At 26.9% G+C, this 23,949-nt stretch overlaps 3 protein-coding genes across 3 annotated transcripts; 1 reads left to right on the forward strand and 2 right to left on the reverse strand.

The window, feature by feature from the left end:
* Window positions 1-9,286: 9,286 nt before the first annotated feature.
* Window positions 9,287-11,744, reverse strand: LOC132918694 (H/ACA ribonucleoprotein complex subunit 1). Its single transcript, XM_060980112.1, has 4 exons — window positions 11,547-11,744; window positions 11,155-11,264; window positions 9,903-10,118; window positions 9,287-9,810 (listed from the first exon to the last, which is right to left on the reverse strand). Exons 1-4 carry the CDS (start codon window positions 11,620-11,622, stop codon window positions 9,526-9,528), a joined length of 687 nt encoding a protein of 228 aa, XP_060836095.1. The 5' UTR covers window positions 11,623-11,744; the 3' UTR covers window positions 9,287-9,525.
* A 145-nt stretch (window positions 11,745-11,889) lies between these two features.
* LOC132918692 (uncharacterized) lies at window positions 11,890-20,645 on the forward strand. Its single transcript, XM_060980110.1, has 15 exons — window positions 11,890-12,528; window positions 12,896-13,038; window positions 13,103-13,213; window positions 14,779-14,876; window positions 15,097-15,209; window positions 15,692-15,851; window positions 15,907-15,976; window positions 16,131-16,260; window positions 16,340-16,568; window positions 16,646-16,791; window positions 16,880-17,129; window positions 17,867-18,093; window positions 18,172-18,398; window positions 19,554-19,779; window positions 19,895-20,645. The coding sequence occupies exons 1-15, from the start codon at window positions 12,267-12,269 to the stop codon at window positions 20,083-20,085; spliced, it is 2,583 nt and encodes an 860-aa protein (XP_060836093.1). The 5' UTR covers window positions 11,890-12,266; the 3' UTR covers window positions 20,086-20,645.
* Window positions 20,646-20,993: 348 nt separating this feature from the next.
* Window positions 20,994-23,949, reverse strand: LOC132918693 (probable isocitrate dehydrogenase [NAD] subunit alpha, mitochondrial). The gene is made up of 6 exons (XM_060980111.1): window positions 23,557-23,949; window positions 23,313-23,438; window positions 22,732-22,904; window positions 22,365-22,628; window positions 22,037-22,286; window positions 20,994-21,954 (listed from the first exon to the last, which is right to left on the reverse strand). Exons 1-6 carry the CDS (start codon window positions 23,581-23,583, stop codon window positions 21,718-21,720), a joined length of 1,077 nt encoding a protein of 358 aa, XP_060836094.1. The 5' UTR covers window positions 23,584-23,949; the 3' UTR covers window positions 20,994-21,717.

Raw genomic sequence — 23,949 nt, forward strand, 5'->3', positions numbered from 1 at the left:
TAGGTTTATCGATTCAGTATATTGAAATTTATATAATAATAGACCCAGATAAAATGTTAAACACTTTCATCGTAGTAACAATAAAAGAAAAATTTAACTTAAACAGTAAAAATAATTTGTTTTGTTAGTTGTTATTTTTATAATAATAACTAAATCGTTTAAATGTAGGTAGGTATAACCTGACTTCGCCTCTGAAAAAAATTATCAAACTTAAAACACGGCCTTTATCTTAATGATGTACCTTAGTTCACTTGTTAATTGCTATTTGCTTACAAGTAACAGCTAGGTGTCTTAAGAGTACGAGTGAACCTATGTTTTTACAATGGTAAACGCAATATGCCAATATATATATCATCGAAAATCTCACATTTTATAAGTTGTATACAATCATTATAGTTAGTAATATATAAATAACAATATAATATGTAACTATATAACACTAATTTTTTTTAAATATCTGTTGTAGCGTGGAAGAATAGGGAAATACTAGTTAGTTGGTAATACAGTAATACCGGTCACCAATATTTCTAAAGAACTAATATATAGTTAACTATCATAGGTATTTAAAGGTAGGTATACTAGGTTATACTAAAGGTAACCAAAACTTTAGTAATTATTAAAATATAATTTTAACAGAGTATATTATAAGTATGAGCGTAACTTGGAAATTTATTAGGAGGGGAATATATAGTTACATATCAATATATTACTGATTATTATTATATTATACTTACCCATAATTTATTCTAGGGGGCAATTCTCCCCCCCCCCGCGCATATGGCTCAAAGTGATTATCATATTTTTTCCCCAGTAAAAATGTATATACCTATAACGTTTATTTTCATATTTCATAATCTATGAAAAATAAAATAAATGTATATGTTATTATATATATAATAGTAATTATAAAAATGACTTAATATTTGCGATAATTTTACTTAGTTTAAATGAATAAGATTTAAAATATTTTTTGTACATAAACTGTAATTATACACATACAATTATGTATTTTACCATTAAAATTGTGTATTTATTTTAGTAAAACATACATTAGGGAGATATATTATATTACTCTTTAAATTTAATTTATTGTATAATAATACCAACTGAAGTCATCGTTAAATTTTTATAATAAAAACACACTTTTCTAGTGGCTGGAAGGAATCGTTTAGATTCTTTAAAACAAATTTTTCACAAACTATTTAGATAGTAGTGATAGTACATTTTTACAAAAATGTTTAAATAGAAACTAAAATTCTGAGGTAAGAAAAATTAACTTATAGCATCTCATAAGTTAACTTTGAAATCTTTGCATTTTAAAACAGTAAAATATATAAATAAATATTTTGTTAGATGTGTTATAGTACTCAAATTTATGAGTACTATTATATTTATAGTATTTATTATAGAAATAACTTTTTTCTTAAATAAAATAATTATTTCTCATTTAAAATCACTTATTAAGATCACTTTAACTTTTAAAATATTATAATTATATTTATAAAAACTATTGGGTTCGAGGTCAACCCGTACAAAAAATATAAGCATAATAAACCCATTTTTAATAAATAAACTAGTTTCCGGGTATATATAAAATAAAACTAATTCAACTTTTTACAGGTGTTAAGGTAGTCCACTTTAGTTTTAAAAACAAAACATTTTATTTGAATAATTTAGATGAATCCATACAAATGTTTAAAAAATATATAAATAAAATGTTTTGATTAAAAAATAAAATAGTAATTTTCATAGTTTTATGTTTTTTACTTTTTTAAAACATCTAATGTATTTAAACAATTAAGTTAGGTCCTCTCTATATATGCTCGTATAAAAACATAAAAAGAAATCTGTTTAAAAACTATTTTTTTTTTTTTAAATTCAATTTTTAGACAAAATAAAAAAAAATTGGTTGACCTTACCTATATTAATTGTATATCATGTCAGTAATAAATACATAAATACCTAATAAAAATATATATATTTTATAGTAGCTATGGGCACTTTCGTTATTTTTATATAGTGATATTACTGATATTTACGGTACATATATATTTATTTAAATCTATAGGTATAAAAATGATTTTTTTTTTTTTATTTCATCTGCAAATTTCGAAGGCCAAATGACAAAAAAACTTGTCAAATAATAATTATACTAAACATCCTGGTATCGGATGTATAAACAAAAAAACAAATTTTTTTCAAAACCGGATTATAATCAGGATATTATTATGGTTACGGTATAGGTATACCAAATGAAAATTTAAATTAAATTAAATGCAGACCAAGAAAACGCTATATTGTCTTTCTATTATTTTAATATTTTCTTCTATAATAAATAATAATACAATACATCATACATGAAATCTATTACAATATTATTATTTATGATCGGAAGTCGTAAGTAGGTCTAACTCATAAAATTTTGAGACTCTATACATACCTACTATACTTCTTATTCGGGCCCTGTACATAAAATGTCCAAGTATTATACTATACACAAGGCCGTAGATGGGGAAATTTCAGGGGTCCGGACCCCCCGACCGAATTTTTTTTCAGTTACGGCCTTGAATATAAGTACTCATTACTAGTATATGACATTGAATTAAACAAAATCATTCTAGAAAATATATAAATTTAAATGTGAATTATAATATATATATTTACTAATAGTTAATAAAATACAATATTAGAATAAAAAACAATTTTTATCGTAGGTATTTTTTTGTTTACGAGTATTTGTAAAAAATTATCTTTTAAATTATCTTACAGGGTTTAAAAAACTTGCTGTTGTTATTTCATATTTGCTTTTTTTATTACTATTTATTGTGATTCAAGAATAATTTGAAACCAACTTTTTCATGATATTGCAGGTCTTTTGTAAAATCTTATAAAGAAGATATAGTAACACTTCTTTGTTAATCATACGTTAATATTTCATAAATCATGTTTAAAAATATATAAAAATTATTTTCTAAATTAAAAATGAATTGCTAATATTTAGACTGCCAAATTAACCAAGCCGAATGTTATTGCAGGTCCAAAGACTACCACCTCATTTGGGTGTCCTCATTTGGCTCATTTTAGGATAACATGATAGCAAAAACTAACAATATCATCACTCAAGATACGTATAGGTGGTTTGAGCAAGTTTTTACAGTTTTATTTTACTTTTCTGATTAAAATAAATATTAATGTGAAAAATATTTTTTGGGTCTAAGTTATTATCTAAAAAAATATAATTGAAAACATATAATATAAGAACATATATTTTTTAATAGTTACATAACAAGCCAGCACGGATAAATACAGTAAAAAGAAGCGAGGTGAATATCGTACTTTGCAAATTAAAGAACGTCATTTTATTAGAAAAGGTAGTTTTTTGCGCAAATAAATAATTTTGATACTATATACATATATTTATTTATATATATTAATTCCTATACGGCAAAAATGTATTTCGTATTGCGACCCGATATTTTTAAGTACATATCCGAATATTGCAGTTCGTGTTTTTATTTAAGGGTTCACACTAACTAAAAAAAACGTTTATGATTATTTAATAAAACATTCTTAGTCAATAGGCAATAGATAATCCACATCTACGGGACTACGGATATTAATAGAGGTACATTATACATTATACATTATACATTTTAACATTTTAAATTATTTGAACATTTTTTTTTTTATTTTATATCAAAACAATCTGTAATTTAATTATTACAAAGTTGAACCTGATTATCAAATAATAACAGAGATAATAATAATAATAATAATAATATATATCAATAACTAATAATAATAATATATATCAATAACTAATAATAATATTAATGAAGGTTGATTTAACTATTAATAATGTAATAATAATATAACGATGTAGTGTTAATAGAAAAATATTCGTGATAATAATAATTGGTAATACATGTTCTATCTGTCATATATTATGTGAAGTTATTGAAGAAGGTCGTGGTGAAGACGGCCCCGGTTTAGTCTACGTCGAGGATATGCACAAAGATTATAATAAAATAAACAAGTTGAGTTGAATTGCTATGATGCATGAAAATATTTAAATAATTTTTATGTGGTAATGGTTAATGGTTTTCTTGAGTTTGAAAAACTTCATGTAAATTTAAGTTTCTTATAAACCCGGGGAATCTGTGAATCTGTAATTATTATTTTAATAGCACTTTATTTTGGAAGCTTTGTATTTTATTATGAAAGGTCACTCATTATCTCTAAAACGGGCAAATATAACTAAGTAGGTAATAATAGGCGTAGAATTTGTTAGTAAATATTAGAAGACGGAATTTTTTATTTAGAACAAGGCACTTATAACATAAAAAGATGCTATTACACTTGTTGAAGTTTGGTTGAAATCATTGGTGTTGCCATATAAACTTTTTTGTCAAAAGTTAAACCGAGGTATTTTCCTAATGGTTATTGGCAATATATTTTCATTATCAATTTTTAATTCATTAATTGTATGAATAAACTGTAGTAATGAAGGCTTACTATTATAACTCTAACCTATGCTTTTGAAAACATTAATTTGGGTCCTCAATTTTTTACATCAATAAATAAAGTTAATATACATATTGATAATATCTACAGTAGCTAGGCAATATGTACATATGTAAAATATATACAATTGTTAGACTTAAAAAGGCTGTTGAGACTTGTTTAAATAATAAAATCCGGAGAATAAAAAAATAAAGAAGTGCAATAAGATATCGATAAGCCTAATGAGGTGTTTAAATGATGTTGCAGATTTGTACTGTTAGTAGTTATCGCTTCAATGTTGCATATGCGCAGCAAGCCACAAGAGAGATAGTTACGCCTGCAACGAGGACGATATATTTTGTTCGAGGTAACTGAGGAATGTCAAAAACGTAGATATTTTAATAATATAGGACCCGGTTTAGAGCCTTGAGGTACATCAGCAAAATTGTATGTTTTAAAATGTAATTTTCCTTCTCTTTTTTACACTGATTATATTATCTGTTGTAGCATCAATTCTACAGGTCGGTTAAAAATATTGTTGTCTGCAGCATTTTTTTTAAAAATATTTTTCATATTTTTTTTTAATTAATTTTATGGTACTGGTAAAAATTGTTCAATTGGTATATATATATGTTTAATTTTTTAATTTGGAATATGTATAATAAATTATCTGTCTATTATAAAACACTATGCATCACGAGATTTCTTCACTGCAGAAAAAAAAAATTAGTATTATATTAATATTAATTTTTAAATAAACAAAAATTGTTTATTAACTATAGTTTTTCGATGATATACATTATACTTCAGGAGTCTTGCAAAAGTAAACTTCCTTTTAATTCAATAAAATCAATATAGCTGTTAATAACAGAGGTATAAAAAGGATCCCTTCTCCTTCTTGCACACGAGCCTGCAGTTATTAAGATTCGAGAGGACTGTAACTACCTGTGTACCAATTTCTCAAAGATTATTATTGTTTTTATTTTTACATATTTGTTTAAATAAAAATCACTTATGTAGTTATGTACAGATTTACTTTTACTCGTATATACTATGCAGGTTAAGTTAAAATAAGAGCCACAACACATTGAGAAAAAAAACTGTAGGTCAGCTGACTACCCACCCTCGTAAATCTACACGATTTGCTAGTTCTATACACATCTATTTTTTATTTATAGTTATTAGTTATATTATAACACATTAGCACGTGGCACATTGAATGTGGTCAATTTTCAAAAATTGTGGCGGCATGGCGCACGAAGAAATGTATACCTATTTTTATAAGTGATTAACGGCTAACATCAGGACGCATTCAGCTACAGCGTAGGTATATTATATTCGCATAATTTATATCGATATAAACAAAAACAATAATATCATTTCTTTCTTTTTTTTTAATGACTAGCTTTTTTCTTTGTCGTTTTGCAATACACCATCGTCCGCCGAGCGAGAAAAATATTATCACGAATTTGTTTTATAGATATCGTTAAATTATTGTACAGATATAATGTTGTCAATTCGTCATGATAGAAAAGTAATTTTATTTTACATTGTGCATAGGTAAAGACGTATACTGGCATACTATATCATAGTATATGAGCAAGTAGTATGTATCAATTTATAATTTTTATTGTTTGACATTTATTGAAAGTCTTGGGTTGATATTTTTAAAAGAAATTTCAACAATAAACACATTGTCATTCTATCCTACATAATAATATTATTATTTATTATATTCGTATTGAAGTAGGTACCTACCTATCTAACCAATATTATTTTTTAAGGGGCCTCGCTACTGCCGTCAATTTTAGTTCAATTAAGACCTTAAGTTTTGAAAAAAATTAAAGGTAGTTTAAAAAGTTCGTTTTTAGTTCTGAAAAAAAGTTTGAATTTGACAGAAAATTTTCTATAAATCATACGGAATACTTTGTAAAAATTAAATCTTCTGTTAAAATGAAGTATAAATAAAAACTTGAAAATATGAATTTTTTTAAATCATAATTGAAATTAAAAACGGAGTGTTTTGTACAATTTACAGACTTTTTTCTGTTGAATTCAAAAATTTTTTTCAGAATCAAGATCAGACAATGTTAACTAACTTTAATTTTGTCAAATCAATAAAAAATTGTCGTAAAATTCGTATAGTGAATTTTTATTGTAATTGAGTTATTGACATCGGCATGGTGCGCGTACGAGAGTGGCATACGTCTGCGGCTCCAGTCTGTACCTGCATTGAATTTCACACAGTACTCACACTATTTTTTTTTTTTTATAATAATCATTTACAACTAACACATAGTCCCGGGCGACTAAGACAAGATAAAAAATTGCCTAAATGTTGCCCCTTAAATAATAACCATAGCATGGCCCCTTAAATAGGTATCAATTCAATTAGTGTTGCTATGTTGGTTATTTGGTATGTACCTACCGCCTATTATTAAGTATAAACGTATTTATAATTGTTTTAAACAAGTGAACAATCTGTAATCCATGTGGTATCTAGTAACTACCTACTAAAATTGAGCGTTTATTTTTTGAGTCAATATATTTTAAAAATATGTACTGTACACACGAACTGAAAACAAAATGTATCGTACGCTTTAGCTTATACTGCTTATAGTGATACAACAATAATCTCCATTCCGAGAATTTTTAATAACCAAAATCATGGCGAAACACTAAAATCATACCAAGACTAGTGAATACACCATTTGCCCATTTTACTTTTAATTATTAAAATCATGATTTCATTTTAGATTAGTTGACTTATTAATAGTTATAGGTCTTGGATTTCAATGTAAAATACATAATTGTTTGAGTGCTCTAGAACAATATTCTAAGTACATATTATTATATTAATTAGTTTTATGCAACATATACTTCAAAGATGACACTATTATTGTGCATTTTTAAATCATTAATTATTAATGCATATAAAAATGAATAAATATAAATAATATTAACACAGCGTGCTGCAAGCTAATAATATACCTAAATTAGGAAATTCAAAATATTATACTAAGAAATATTGTTTATGAATTGTGTAAACATTTTTTATTTATATTGAATATCTGCTTCAATAGTTTTTAAATAACTAGTTTTGGATGAAAACATCTCTACTAAATTTTAATCGCTCTATTTAGTATTTCTCAATGTAATAACGTCTTTATCTACAGCGATTACCGGATGTGGTGTCTTACTCAAACAAAATAACAATATTGATCAATATCTACGAGTTACATCGTAATTGCGTTTACTTTACTGCGAGTATGGTACCTGTGCCATTTATTTATCGTTATACATGCCTAAATTCAATATTTTGTTTTTGTATTACCTACAGTTCATTTAATTAAAATAAAGTACTAAGTAGTATTAAATAATTACAAAATGTTGACCATCATTTTACTCTCACTTTCGTGCCTATCAAAATAATTGGGTGTTTTTTTGAGGACATTAATATGTTGAAAAGACATTTTAGATTATTTTTTTGACAATTTTTTAAGGCATGTAGTAAGTCCATATATGTATTCGTTAAAATATCATTTTATAACTTAATTTCAAAAAATTAAGACCTTTATCCTATAAGTCAGGACTCAAGAATTAAATATTTAAAATGGAAATACCTAAATAAATAGATAATATAATATAGAAAGTTAGGCGATTTTATTTTTAATGAATTACCCAAATATTTTATTTTTGTTGACATTTTTAATTCTAGACTAAATAATTTTTTTACCATTTCATTTGTTTAAAAAATGTTACGTTTATTTTTTCTTAGCTCGGTAATAGTACAATTATTTTATGTTAAAACGAGACTGATCTAGACAAGTTTAGTTTGAAAAACGAACTGAAAATTGCAATTATTGAAATCAAATTAGTTAACTAAAAGTTTAATTTGAAAATCAAATCAACTTTATCAAAATACATATCAAATTTAATGAAAAACAATAAATAAAATTCATTTTTTTTTCTTAATTTTATCGCTTTAAGTAGTTTTTAAAGTTTGATTATGGTTCGGGTTGGACTTTGATAAAAATTGAACATATTATTTGGTTTGTTTCATTCTTAAAAATTAGGGTTCATAACATCATTTATATCAGTTTAAATTATGAAGATAGAGGTAGCCCAGTGGCGTAGCTAGGGTTTCAGCTTAGTGTAATGTATTGAAATGGTAAGTTAATGAAATTGTGGGGGGCTAAGTATTAATAAAATTTAATTATAAATATACAAATTTTTACGTATTAATTAATGTATATTGTATTAATACATAACATTATGTTATATTACAATAATTGTTTAATATAGCCGGCAGAATAATGCGATAGACGTTAACATATGCAATACTGATCCTGCATACACGACCGCGAGCATTCTATGTTTTTTTATTAATATTATCAATGAGAAATATAAATAGCTATTACTGAATGTATGTACCTGTACGCAATCGACAATTGTCAACGTGCATACTGCGTAAATAATAAACATGGTAGGTACTAGCCATTAGATATAACCGACTATAGCTTGGTGAGGCTGTAGTGTTGCTGATTAATCAATCCTAATGAACTTCGAAGAAAATCTACAAAATATTATATTATGAAATACTAAATTAGCACAGTCAATCATTTTTTTATAAAAGTATAGCATTACTAATATAAAAAATAGATATATTTTCAGTTTGTGAAGTGTAATATGCTGTGCATACACAGCATACGCACACAGATAATCAAACATAATATAAACTTTTAAGTTTAGTACCATATATAAATTAATACAGAACTATGAATTGTATAAATTTATCAATTTAATGATCATTAAGTAAAAATATAAAATAATAAAAAATTTTTTTTTAAATAAAGCTTAAGTTTAATACAATGTAGAACATGATAAAATAACATGTGAAATAAAATTGGTCTTAAATTCAAATAGATTTAGTAATCTCGTAGTCAAAGAAATATTATGAGAACATGACATTAACATAAATATTTGTTTATTTTATAATTACAATTTTTATTATTATTATTTTCATCTCTTGAAACCACGTCCTCCTCCTCCTCTTCCACCACCGCCGCCAAATCCTCGTCCTCCTCCGCCACCACCACGTCCAAAGCCACCGCCTCCACGGCCACCACCGCCTCGTCCACCAAAACCACCACGGCCTCCTCCGCCACCACCACGTCCAAAACCACCTCCTCCACGACCACCACGACCTCCTCGTCCTCTTCCACCACCACCTCCTCTACCTCTCTGGCCACCGGGTTGAGGTAAAAATTTCTTCAATGGTAACAGTTTTGCTGGATCAATGTATAACTAAAATATGAAACAATTTATTAACAATTTATAATATTTTTTTAACTTAAAATATATAATTTACCTAATAATAACTAAAAAATTATATTTACTTTGTCATTTCCTTTGAAAGATTTTGCTTTAATTTCAGAGTTCAACTTAATGGACACAAAATAATCACTGTATGTGCCAAATATTTCATCTATTTTTCCAATTTGTTGTTTATTAGCAAAATATATAGGTGCATTAAAGTATGGAACATCTTCCATTTCAGCCTTGCAAATAATGTCATCTTGACAAGCATGAGTAAAATAACCCAGAGGTATTACCTACAGAAACAGAAGAAATAATAATCATAACTTTTCATTATAAATAAGTCAGCAAATACATTAAAACTTTATCTGATTATTTATGATTATACACAACAATATACTAAATAGGCGTATAATATCTTAAATTTAAATGTGTTATACAACTTTAAGGTTTGATTTTGTATTAAAAGAGTTTTTTTTATTATTAATGATGTATTTTGGTTCAGAATGGCTACTAGTTGCATTCTTTGATAAATATTTCTTCTGAGTAGTGGCTTAGAAGTTATAAGGTACATATTAATTGCAATCAAGATTTTTAAAGCATAAAAGACTATTATTGTATTAAGAATTTATGTCTGATAAAGTATGACATAATAATAAAATTATAAATTTTAGTTTATATTCTTATTTTTTTTTTAGTTTACTTTCTATAGCATAATATACAAATGTTATATAAAAGTGCTCAGGTGTACAACTACAAAGTGGGATTTGTATTATAACCAATCCAGTTAATCTTGGCACTAAGCAACCATTATCATTAGAAAAAAAAACAGTGATTAAAAAACTGTATTATATTATAAAAACTATTTAATAATATTTTCCATCAGGTTATAGCATTTACTACAATAGTTGTAGGAGAACTGTTAAATGTTCTAAAATTTAAAATCTTTAAAGATCTATGAACAAATTAATGTCAATGGTTACCTCAGGTATTCATATAAAATATAAATATTATATTTGATAAATATATAACCAATTTTGATATTAAAGTTATAGGTACTTCCACATGTTATCTCGACTACTCAAATATTTCCATGACTACCTGTTGTACTTTGAGCCGTTTTCAGACCAAGTATACATTTGTAGCCCATATTTTGGGTTTGCCCTAACAAGCTGTAACACATTTAATACACTATCTATTGTAAGTGTATACCAATGCGTTGTAAAATTATTTTAACCAGTACAATATAAAGAAAGAAATATTTAGAAAAAAAATTATCTTTTGAGTCTATGAAATTGGCTAATAAAAAAAAAAAGTAAAAACAATTCATACTTCTTCTGGTGGTCCTTGTTCTGCAAACCTATTGAAACCACCTCTTCCACCACGGCCTCCGCCGCCACCACGGAAATTACCACCACCGCCTCCTCGGCCACCTCCATCACCTGGAATTATATAAAAATATTTTGTTTAATGGTCATTACTAAGTACAATCAACACAAAAATGTAGAATTCAATAATAATAAATAGGTATACTTCGATATATATTTAGTTCAAAACAAAAATTAAGCTGAAAATAAGAATAATTATTTTACAAAATATATTAATAGTCATCGAAATGGTTTTCAAGACAATGTCAAGTTTAAAGCTAATAATTATGGAATCGCACAGCACACGATCCACGAAAAATATTGTACCGGGACTTTAAACAATATTATATGAATTACCTCTGCCTCGAAAACCACCGCCTCCGCCGCCACCGCCTCCGCGGCCAAAGCTGTTTCTATTATTGTTGTAAGACATCGGAATTTGGATTCAAAACAGTAGTATAACAAAAATTGGGTAACTTACTGTCATTTAAAAAAAAAAAGTCACGTGTTTATGTTTGCCGTTCAGGCCGGTTAGGCAAACATGTGAAACGACTACAACATGCTGCTTATCAAATGTTACCACAGCGTTGATGATAAGATTCAATGGTAGCCTATGGTAATAACTGTAAACCACTTTTCGGGTTGTAAACACGAGGACATGGATGTAATAATTCGGCGAATTGGAACACAACAACATCACTTACTACTACTTAGTAATTATGTATTTATGTTTGTTTAATGATTATGGCTGTCTTAACAAGACTACCTCTCCACTATCAGATCACATATTCGTATCGGTTATCCAAAATCCATATAATTCAGGTATCAAATATCGGCCATTATGATTATTTCGCGGCGTTCCTGGTGTGTACGGGTGATTATATGAATACACGAGTACGTCGTATGATCGTTTCATTTTCATTAGCACTACGTTTCCGTCCGAAATCCAGTGAAGTTCGACTTGGACGTTTTACTCGGCTAACGCAATCCAGTAGTACATTCCACTGTATACGTCTGGTTCACGACCCGTCCTGTTTTGTGGCGAATAAGATAAACGGTTAAAATAAACGTACGGTCATGGATGACAAGATTGAACTCAAAACCGAGCTTTCGTTGCCAGCCAAGACTGAACCAACAGACGATGATATGGCTTTGCCGCTGACCAGCGACGAGACAGTATGTCTTACCTCTAATGAAATTGTATTGAACTGCGAACAGTCGTCGGTCAGTGAATTTAACAGCATCAACCATTCCAATATACAACAGTCCGCCAAAGACAAGATAGTCACGAGCTCTCAGTATCTCACTGCCCAAACTTCCATTACAGACATCAGTGAAAGTAATTATTTATTTAAATTAATACTTCTGTTACCCTATTAACCTATATAGACCTATATATACATTGTATACCTCAAATGCATGCAATTAAAATACTTCCCTTAAAGATATAAATATAAGTAAATCAACAAGTGATAACTAAGTATAAAATATATATCATATTAAATTATGTCTTAAGTTCAGAACAAATTAATAAAATTATACCAATTTAGTTAATGTTCAGTTTTAGAAATATAATATGTAAATAGTTACTTATCCTGTTATATTAGATAGGTACTGCAAATATCAATTGTACCAAAATCACTTACTTTGCCTATCCAGTGTGTGAGAAATGTTTGATTTTTTTATTCAACTTTTATATGTTTCAGGATCATGGGAAACTCATGCTATTACTCCTCCTACATTATTCCAAACAAATTCTGAAATTGTACTACATGGTCCACATAAAGAAGTCCATGGTTCAACATCTGAAGGCTCTACAATAATTAATCCTGACAGAGAAATCAAACTGGTACCTATAATATAATGTGTATATTTTTTTGTGATAAAATTAAAATTTGTGGTAATTTTTTTAGCCTACAGAAGATAAAGAAAAATCAATCGACAATTTATATCCTGAATATGACTACATATTTTGTATTGCAGCTATAAGTAGGATAACACCAAATAGTTCTAAACTACTAGCGGTATGTTATACATTTTTTGTCTTCACTTAATTTTATGTTCGTGTTGTATGTTTAAAATATTGTTGTAACATGGCCAACGGGTATCCTATTAAATATAATATATACAGGAAATGTTTTCACTGAAAGTATTGCTTTATAATGTATTGTATTACAATATGTAGTCAATATTTTATAATGTACTTGCACTAAAAGAGGTAATATTCAGTTATAATACACCATAAGTATATGAATCATTTAACAAACATTTCTAAAATAACTTCAACATATATTTATATTCCTATATACAACATTACAATCAACACAGTGGTTTTTTGGAACCACAACCAACATTTGTTTTCTCTATTTACCACATAATATAGAAACAAAGATATTCTGAATTTCCATGATTACCACTCTCTGGTTTAGTTTAGGGCTAAGACTATTTATTTTATAAAGAAGTATATTTCTTGTGTTTTAACCAGATAGATTTTTAATATTTACATTTTTGGATAAGTTATTATTAATGGTTAAAAATAATTGAAATTATTTTTAATTAAACATGCTTATATTTATAAAAAAAAATATAAATATTAAAAATCTATCCAGCTAATGCACAGGAAATATTATGTTTTATAAAATAATAATTGGTACCTTTACCCTTAACTGAACCAGAAAGTTATAATAATTGTGGAAATACGAAAAGTCTTTGTCCCTATATATGGGGAACTGTGGAAGATAAACAGAGAAAACAAATATTGGTATTGCAGCCCCTTAAGGGGCCTCACTACTGCCATCAATTTTAGCTAAAAAGACCTCAATGTTTGACAAAATTTAAAGTAATTTAAGATGTCTGATTTTGATTCTGAAAAAAAGTTTAAATTTGACAGAAAATTGTCTATAAATTGTAAGGAATACTTTTTAAAAATTAAATCTTATATTATAATGAAGTGTAAATAAAAACTTGAAAATATGAATTATTATAATTATTAAAATTAAAAACATAGTGTTTCATACGAACTACAGACATTTTTCTGCTGAATCCAAATATTTTTCAGAATCAAACAATGTTAACTAACTTTATTTTTGTCAAATCAATAAGTAAGTTTTCGTAAAATTTGTATAGTGAATTTTTATTGACTAAGATGAGATTATAAATTGCTTAAATGTTGCTCCTTAAATAATAACCATAGCCCCTTAAGGATATTACAACTGTTAAAGATTTTAGTACTAATAGATGTTTGGAGTGCAATGATTACGGCTTGGTTTTTTTTTTTATTATTTTAATCAAAATTAATATCCATCATAATATAAATATTATGTGTAATAGAAATACCCAGCCAATTATGACCCATCAATGTCTTAAGTAATATTCAAGTATTGTTTTAAAATTATTGATTAGCTTTTGAGTTGGTGTATGTTGGGTTTTTAAATTTTAATTGTCTGCCATTTAACTATTCAAAATTGTGGGTTTAGTTTTTATGTAAAAAATAAAAATATATATATTTAAAAATCAATTTATCTAGATATTTTATATTATATTTATTGAATGTATAATATTCAAAATCATCTATATATTTATGTTTTAGATATCCAAAATTGATTCGAACATTAAAGTTGATATAAAGTCTGATGTATCTTCTCTTAATGGTTATACAGCTGATCATTCTAGCTCATCAAATTCAACGTAACTATTAATCAATTTTATTTATTTATTTGAATATGCAGCTTACACAATGCACTATTCTTAATAATGAAGATCTGTTATCATGGTTTTTAATTACTGTAAATTTTTATACATTTTAATCTTTAAGAACTCTGTATTAAAATAATGATTATTAAACATTTATACACAATTATTTTTTATTTTTAAAAGATGTTTAACATTTAATTATTTATTGTTTTAGTTGTAGTCATTTAATTGAAGAACCATTCTTAGTACCCAAAGCTCCAAGAGATTCATTTATGTCATCATCTAGCAGTGGTTCATCAACTGGAATACTTTTACAACAATCAAAATGTAAGTATAACTAATTTCAACGGTTACTTTTTCTACTTAATTTAATCAATAAAGATTATGTTATGACAATTTAACTTTCAATATATCTAAACTGCATCACATTTTGTTTTAAAATGTATGATAAATCCATCGTGCCTAGATAAAGTATTTATTAAATTTACCAATATTTATATATTATAAAGTAATAGATTAATTAATGCACATTTTATATATGGATTAGTTAGGTACAATAAATTACATATAAATAAAAAAATGTCATAAAATAACATATTAATACAAGTTTTATTTTAAAGGTATTATAATAACGATTTGTTATTTGATAGAAAATCTATAATTTACTTCAAACTGTATAAACTTAAATTAAGTCATACATTTTGTTTATTCTTAACTATTCGTAATCAAAAAAAAAAAATTTAACAAATGCATTTTTCTAAAATTTCACAGCCCTATTCATAACTGTCTTGATATATTATATATTTCAGCCAAACATAGCAATATTTTACTATCAAAAAATGTATACACGTATCCAGAAAATTTGGCTTGTCACAAGTGCGATCATGTTTATCCACGAGTTACAGAAAATTATATTGCTAATAATATGGATAATAAAGACTTCCAGAGTGTACCGCAAACTAAAACTCGGTAAGAAAATTAAAATTAATTCAAATCTTAATTTTAAACTATTTTTATTTTACAGTACTGGAAAGTCAAAACAAAAAAAAAGACCTAAACAGAATAATGATAGTAGTACAAAAACAATTTTAAAAGTATGTGTCTTCTTTAATATATTATCTATATTATAATAAAATAATTCATAATTACCTAATATGCAGATAATTTAATAATTATTACATTAAATATTATAGTTTTTTAATACAAAACACTCTATACATTGTATTTGGTTTGGGTTTTTTTTATCAGAAAACAAAACAAAATTCTGAAAATGTTTTCAATGAGAAAAAGGATGTTAAAATAGAGGAACCTAAATGTTGTGATATGCCGATTGATTCTATTGAAAATACAACAAATGATCCTATTACATTTAAAACAGGTTTTTGAAATATAATTATTATATTTATATATATATATAGTTGTCAGGTAATTTTAATTTCATTATTTTTCTTTTACAGGGGATAAAATATTTGCTTACTGGATGGCAGATAAAATGTTTTATCCAGCTGTTATAATTGATATAGCACCCCCAAAATTTAAAGTAGAATTTATATCTGATTACTATATAAAACTATTAAATTCTGATTGTCTTGTACATAGTTCAGCTTTAAAAATTGGGACTCTTGTTGCAATATTTGATACTGTTTCCCAAGAGTATAGAGTTGGTGAAATAATTACTATTAATGAGTATGTATAGTATATTTTATAAAACAATATAGTGTTTATAATTATAATAAAGGTACATAAAACATTATTGTTAACAGTGTACCAAATAGTGAAAAAACATTTACTGTAGACTTGAATTCAGAGGTGGTTGTTGTTTCTTTTGATAAACTAGTATTGGATGTTGAAAAAGCAAGAAATTTACAAGACAAAGTTGTATTAAGAAATTATGATAGACTTAGCATGTGTATGTGATTGCATTCATATTAATTATTATTTATTAATAGTTCTCAATTATCATCTAATTTAAAATAATTATTTTTTTATAATATTAGCTAATGTATCTGAAGGAAAAAGACTTCGCTTATCACGATCAACTAGTACAAAATGTAAAACTACAAAAAATGAATCTAGTAAACGTAAGAAAACTAAACAAGATGGTCCAGAAACCAATAGAAAAAAACGAAAATGTCTATTTCCTGAAGTACCTGATCCCAGAAACATTCCTAGTACTAGCACAGGAATTACTGGAGATGATTACGATGAAGGAAACTTCCAAGCTGCTTCTTCAGATTCAGACTTTGAGTAAGATATTTTTTGTGCAATATATAGTATTTTCTGTATAATTATTTTAACATAAACATGTTATATTTACATCCCTAAAATAAAGTGAAATAAAATTAAGTGATCAACATTTTTCTAAAGGTTACTAAAATATACAAAATACAAATAGTATGCAATGTTACTATATGAATTGTGGTAATTATCAAGATTTATTATCTTTTACAAAAGTATATATATATATAATAAATTTAAGATTTATTACGTAATATCATATGAAAAAAAATACTTATTGTATCAAATTTTTCCTTCTCTTAAGACTCAATAAATTATTTAAAAGAATCTTTAGGTCTCAAATGTCTTTCTTTGAGATACAATTTGACCAATATAATGTTCATTTTTGATATTATTAACAGTGACATTGTCTGTATTAGTTGTGATAGGATTCCGTATTACTAATCAGTCATCAGTATACATGCAATCTTGACTTATTTAAATATTTAATATTCCTTTTTATAAGGAAGTTAACGGAACAAACTCATCTCTTTCAAGAGGTCTTCTATTAACCAATAAAATATTCTCTGCACTTGGTTTTTGTAATTCTACGTGTAAAAATTATTTTAAAGTTAATACTTTGTTAGCTTAGCTGTTACCAGTTTTTAATTTAATTTCATAATTGTTATCATTTTTTTAAGTTTAAACTATCTAAATACTTGTTTATTAAATCTTAATGAAATATTATTATTGATTTTATTTTTTAGTCACACAAGAGAAGATTTAACAAATGTTAACATGGCTCAATTAAAAAATTCTGACATTGATAGCGAGTATTCATCTCCTGACAAAATTAACCGCACAGTTGTATCTCCTCCTAATAAATCCATAAAATTATTTGAGAACTTACATTTTATTATCTCTTATTCTAAGTATAAACGGATACCAATGGCCAATGACAGTGATCAATGCACTGATAATGAAATCAACCAACGTAAGTATAAAATTAAAATAATACATTAGTTGTATAACGTATTTTCAATTATTTTACTAGACTTGATTTTATTTTTAGATTCACATTATTTCAAACCAGATAAAATCCATAAAAAGTATCTAGAATCCTTAATATATAAGCATGGTGGTGCTGTACATAGGTATTTGAATGTGTTACCAAAGTCATGTTATAAATGTTCATACATTATTACTGATACTCCTTCACAAACTTGTAATTTTTTATTGGGTTTAAGTCTTGGTATACCTGCTTACCATCATAGATGTATTGAACATGCTATTTCTCAAGTAAGTTATGACAATATATATATATGCTGTTTTAAGATATTTAGTTGTTTATTTTTTTTATACTTAAAGTATAATTAAAGGAAAACATATAACTTAATGCCCTACTCATAACTATTGAGAATAAAAATAAAATGATTTTGTTATTGTAAATTACTCTACCCCAAAAAAATATTTGAAAGCATTATGTAGGCAATTTTTAGTTCATATATTAGTATACACAATAAACTAATGTAGAGTACCTCGGTTAACAGCTATGACATCAGCTGACTATGTATAGTGTACCAATTTTATAAACATATTTTTACAACAAAATTCACTAGGTAATGAAGTCAACATTTACATTTTTATACATAATTATTCAGTAGTTTTTATTTTTATGTGTTGTGCAAGAGGTCGATGTCATGTATTTGTTAGGCTAATTTTATATAACTACAAGAATATAATGCATCAAATACTACAAAGTACTTAACTTATTAACAATTTGTTACATTATTGTTTAAAAAATCTTATTTTGACAATTAGGTACCATTATTGTCCATTTCTTCCTTTATACTTAAAAATATCAATTATATTACTAAAAAAATGTATTTAAGTCAATAATTTAGAAGTTTGATTAACTACATCACGGAGGTTATTGTGTTAAAAAAATATATAAAATGAAACATCATATATTGTGATAAATTAAATATTTATGAATGTAAGACACCAAATTAATAATCTAACATTTAAGTACTAATTTCAAATAAATAGTATAAGGACCATATAATTACCATAACCTATTACTTAATTGTATAATATACAATATTATTTATTGTTAAGAGGATGTCGCATCGGCATGTGTTGTCTCTGTCTTACATACGCACGACAGTAAATATTAAATATTTTTCATACTTATAATTCACCTTAAAATTAAAATATCGTAAAAAACCAACGAGAGAATACAGATAATGTTCTTACCTAAAAGTTTGATAATAGATCAATTTACTCTAATATTAAAACTAAAATCACACTATTAAAACTGGTGAACGAAAATTCACTATGTCGTAGTGTGTAAGACGGAGACAACACATGCGGATGAGATGTCCTCTTAACTCTTTCATATAGTTTAGTACCTAATTATATTTCAGATTGTGAATTTTTTTTATTTTATTCTAGAAAATGTCATTCTCTGAGTTTATAATAAAGAATGATGTCAAACCAATACCAAATGGTTGGTCTGTGGAAAAGAAAGAAGTTATTTTCCGTTCACCTCAAACTGTACATTCGAATATATTTTCTGATTATGTTGTATATGTAGCTTTATCAGATGAACCTAAGAATAGCTTTTTTTCCAGTTTGTTAAAATTTTCTGGTGCCATTGTTTACACTATCAGTAAAAAAGGTATGTAAACTGAATTATTTTAACTACTGAATGATTGGTCTTTAACACAATTTTAATTATTGATGTGAAAAATATTACTGATTGAACAAGTCATGTAAATGTGTTTGTTTACTAGGAGCGGTAAGTCTGCCATTAATACGCCACATGACTGTAATTGTAACCGACGACCATTGTCCGAGCGCAATCATGAATCAAAGAATTCCCAAACTATCAACTTTATGGATAGTTCAAAGTTTAGTATGCGAATCTCCTCGTCCTATTGATGCCCACGAGAGTTATATTGCAATAGGCGATACAAGCGATTAAACGAGTACCCAACAATTAATGATTGACGAGATGATTTGATGTTTGAAAATTAATTGGATGGATTTTAATAAATTATTTCCAAATAATTATATTTATATTTTGGTAAATTAATAAAAATATTATTTAACACCGATATATATTTTTATATATTTTTGAATTACGTATTAATATAATTTTTCAATGTTGTTGTGTAGTATAAGGTTATTGATTATTATAATTATTAATTTATGTCTGCCCACAATACTAAATGTTCCAATACTCTAACCTGGCATGTTATAATTGCTAATTGATGTGCTATTTATTGTTACTAGTTATTTATTTTTATTTTTTAATCTTATCAAATTGTAACAATCCAATGTATTAATTTGAACTGAATGTTTGTAGCAAATTAATGATAAAAATATTGTCAATGTTAGCAACATTTACACTACAACTACTTGTATATTTTCTTCCCAAATATTTTTATTTTTGTCATCGCGTAATAAAACGATGGTACATTTTAGCATATTATTAAGTAATAATTGTAATTGCTTATAGAAATAAATGTACACAATATCATATTTTGTTATTCATTTTCAATTATTGAAAAAAATGCTATTTCCAAGTTAAAATGTTAAAGATAACAGAATGTACAGCTACTGGAGAAAACCCATTAACGGCTGGTATTTGATTGTCCATGATGCATTACACACAACAATGAGTTAAAATCATATAACATCAATTATTTTAAAATTATCGTAGAGATGACCACAAACCTGTTATTGACATTACACTTTGTACGCTCAAATTAATAAATAATTTAATATTTGTACAATTTTAATGCCAATCATATTAGTATGGAGATTGACAACATTTTCACTATGAGGGTATAATAAGTAAAAGTAATAATTAAAATGAGCCACAGTTGATTTCAGTAAAATAACAAAATTATATTTTATTATATAATATTTAATAATACCGGCTAGTGACTAGGCACGTGTATCTAATACTTTCATACTCTCATTAACAAAGAACAATCATTAATTCATTATGCACATTTATAATTATTGCAATGTTTACTGAGCACTTGTATTTTGTCAATTATTTGTAAACTATATTTGATTTAATGATTAACAGAACTATCAGTAAGTACATAAAATAATATGATGAATATCGCAACAATTTTTCTATCAATAATAAATAAATAAATAATAATAACGACAATGATTAAATTGTAAAGCAAATGATTTATTGTTATTAGTACATCAAGTCATGGGTGATAGATATTTTTGATCTTGAAAATTATAAAATGATCAATAAATTATATATAGTAATTAATCAACAAATGAATTATGTGATAAATGAATTAATGGAAAATGACAGTTAAAAATTGACGAATGGTTTTCTTCTAAATATTTATCACAGAAATAATGACTCGGTACTAGTAAAAACCATCATTTTCATAAAAAATCCTAGTTAAATTATACAATTACTGGATAAAATATTACTTTTATATTTAAATAGAAAGGAACAAACACGAAAAACTCGAGAGGGTTATTGCTAATCTGTGTGGCCTAGTTTTTTCACAAGATAAATATACACAAATACAAATAATTAAAATTGATGGACCAACAATTATTACTTAACATGAAGTTAAGAAGACTCTTCAACTTTACGGCAAATTTCATCTGTAAATTCTGAGCACTTCGCTTTTCCGCCTAAATCTCCAGTTCTGTATTTGCCTTCTTTGATTGTATCAAAACAAGCTTTTTGAATAATGTCAGCTTGGCTGTTGAGTTCCATGTGGCGCAACATCATTACAGCTGATAGCAGAAGAGCAGTAGGATTGGCCAAGTCTTTGCCGGCTATGTCCGGAGCGGTTCCATGAACCTAAACAAATTTGATTTGTTTATAAATTGACAACTTAGTTAAATTAAAGAAATAAACTAATAAAAAATAAAATATTACTTACAGATTCAAACAAAGCACCATTGCTACCAATGTTTCCACTGGGTGTCAGACCTAAGCCACCAACCAAACCAGCACACATATCTGACAATATATCACCATACAAATTAGGCATTACCAAAACATCATAATGACTTGGATCTTGAACCATGGTCAAACATACTGTATCTAAGTATTTTTCTTCAAATTTGATTTGTGGGTACTTTGAAGCTGCCATACGGCAGCACCTCAAGAACAAACCATCAGACATTCTCCTATAACATTTAACATTTTTAAACATATTAATTATAAATTTATACAAAATTAAAAAAAAAATGTTTAGTTTATCATACATAATGTTAGCCTTATGTACAGCAGTGACCTTGGATCGTTTATTTTCAACAGCATATTTAAAAGCAAATTCAGCTACCCTAGTTGAAGCTTCTTCTGTGATCAATTTGATGGATTGTACTACTCCTTCAACAATTTCGTGTTCAATTCCTGAATATTCACCTTCAGTATTTTCTCGAATTGTTACTACATCTACATTTTCATATAATGTAGGATATCCCTCAAGTGAGCGACATGGCCTTACATTGGCGTATAAATTGAATTCTCTAGAAAAATAATGAGCACAAATTGTAATCTGAGATAAACAAAAATATTCAAAAGATATCTATATACACTGTTTTTATAATTAGTAAGTAACATTATAATTACTTTCTAAGCGCCAAGTTCAATGATCGATGACCTTTTCCAACTGGCGTCATAAGAGGCCCTTTTAATCCAATTTTATTAGTGTTTACCGATTCAATAGCTTTAGATGGTATTTTCATTGTGCCATCTGGTGCTCTTACAGGAGTAACATCAACTACATCCCATTCAATTGGAGTCTAAAAATAGAAATATCTTGTTTTTATTATAATTACAATCAATAGGGTTTTTCAACTAAAAAAATTGAAAAACCAAGATTTATTTTGAATTACAAATCTAGTGAGAATCTTAAAATGCATTCATAAAAAAAAACTTTTTAACATTCAGTTTCTTGTTGTCTACCAGATTAGTAATACCATACAAATACAGACTGTTAATTTGCTATTAAATTCTATTTAGCCTTGTCAATAAATCCACTCTAGTAAAAAAAGCAAAAAAAAAAAATCCCTAAATAACTTTCAATACTTTGTTCGACCTATGGCAAACAGGTATAAACAATATTTTTTATAAAAATCTCACTAAATACCTACAAGATCCGATTAGTTTAAATTCTTAAATTCCTCATTTTAAGTGAGATAATCACTTACTTTAGCGGCTTCGAAAATCTTCTGAACAGCGGCCGAAATTTCTGGACCAATTCCATCGCCGGGGATCAAAGTCACTTTCCGAGCTTCAACGCCATAGGAACGAGCTAGGTACTGGGTAACGTTGTTCTGTCAACAAATCAACGCGTTTAATTTCGAGTAGAGGACGAAAATGTACACATATACCACTGCGGCGGCAACAGAAAACGACAAAGAATCCGTTTTTCGTCAAGTTATATATACTTACGATTTTGTTTAATATCCTGTGAGCCATGGCGAACGGTCGTCGATGGGAGATGAGGTCGAAAAAGAACTCTCTCAAAGGGTTTACGGTCGGAGAGAATTTTTCTCCTCGACTGTCCTGGCCGCAAGAGAGGGTTGATCACTCGATAGTATTTTTAAAACGAAAATGGGTGAGAGGTTAAAGGAACAGATGTTTTACTGAACAGGACAGCGACGGTTCGGTGACCGTACTCCGTAGCACTGCACGAATCGCGATTCAATACATTTATTATACGACGGTCGGGCGGTATTCGTCGTCTTTCTGTTCCATGACCACGACGATCACACGACCCAAATTGAATACGATGGCAACTTACTGCTGATAACGATTCAGATTTCCGGTGAAATTTGAATTACG

Source organism: Rhopalosiphum padi, chromosome 1 (assembly GCF_020882245.1).
Source record: "Rhopalosiphum padi isolate XX-2018 chromosome 1, ASM2088224v1, whole genome shotgun sequence".
In the NCBI taxonomy this organism is placed as follows: Eukaryota; Metazoa; Arthropoda; class Insecta; order Hemiptera; family Aphididae; genus Rhopalosiphum; species Rhopalosiphum padi.

Coding starts and splice junctions, on each gene's coding strand:
- LOC132918694 (XM_060980112.1), bottom strand. CDS start 11,622: ATGTCTTACAACAATAATAGAAACAGCTTTGGCCGCGGAGGCGGTGGC. Junction 11,265..11,546: donor CGGTGGTTTTCGAGGCAGAG/GTAATTCATATA, acceptor ATATAATTCCAG/GTGATGGAGGTGGCCGAGGA. Junction 10,119..11,154: donor AACAAGGACCACCAGAAGAA/GTATGAATTGTT, acceptor CTGTTTCTGTAG/GTAATACCTCTGGGTTATTT.
- LOC132918692 (XM_060980110.1), top strand. CDS start 12,267: ATGGATGACAAGATTGAACTCAAAACCGAGCTTTCGTTGCCAGCCAAG. Junction 15,977..16,130: donor GTACAAAAACAATTTTAAAA/GTATGTGTCTTC, acceptor TTTTTTTATCAG/AAAACAAAACAAAATTCTGA. Junction 19,780..19,894: donor TTACACTATCAGTAAAAAAG/GTATGTAAACTG, acceptor TTTGTTTACTAG/GAGCGGTAAGTCTGCCATTA.
- LOC132918693 (XM_060980111.1), bottom strand. CDS start 23,583: ATGGCTCACAGGATATTAAACAAAATC. Junction 22,905..23,312: donor AGATTTTCGAAGCCGCTAAA/GTAAGTGATTAT, acceptor TTCTATTTTTAG/ACTCCAATTGAATGGGATGT. Junction 22,287..22,364: donor GTACATAAGGCTAACATTAT/GTATGATAAACT, acceptor TAAATGTTATAG/GAGAATGTCTGATGGTTTGT.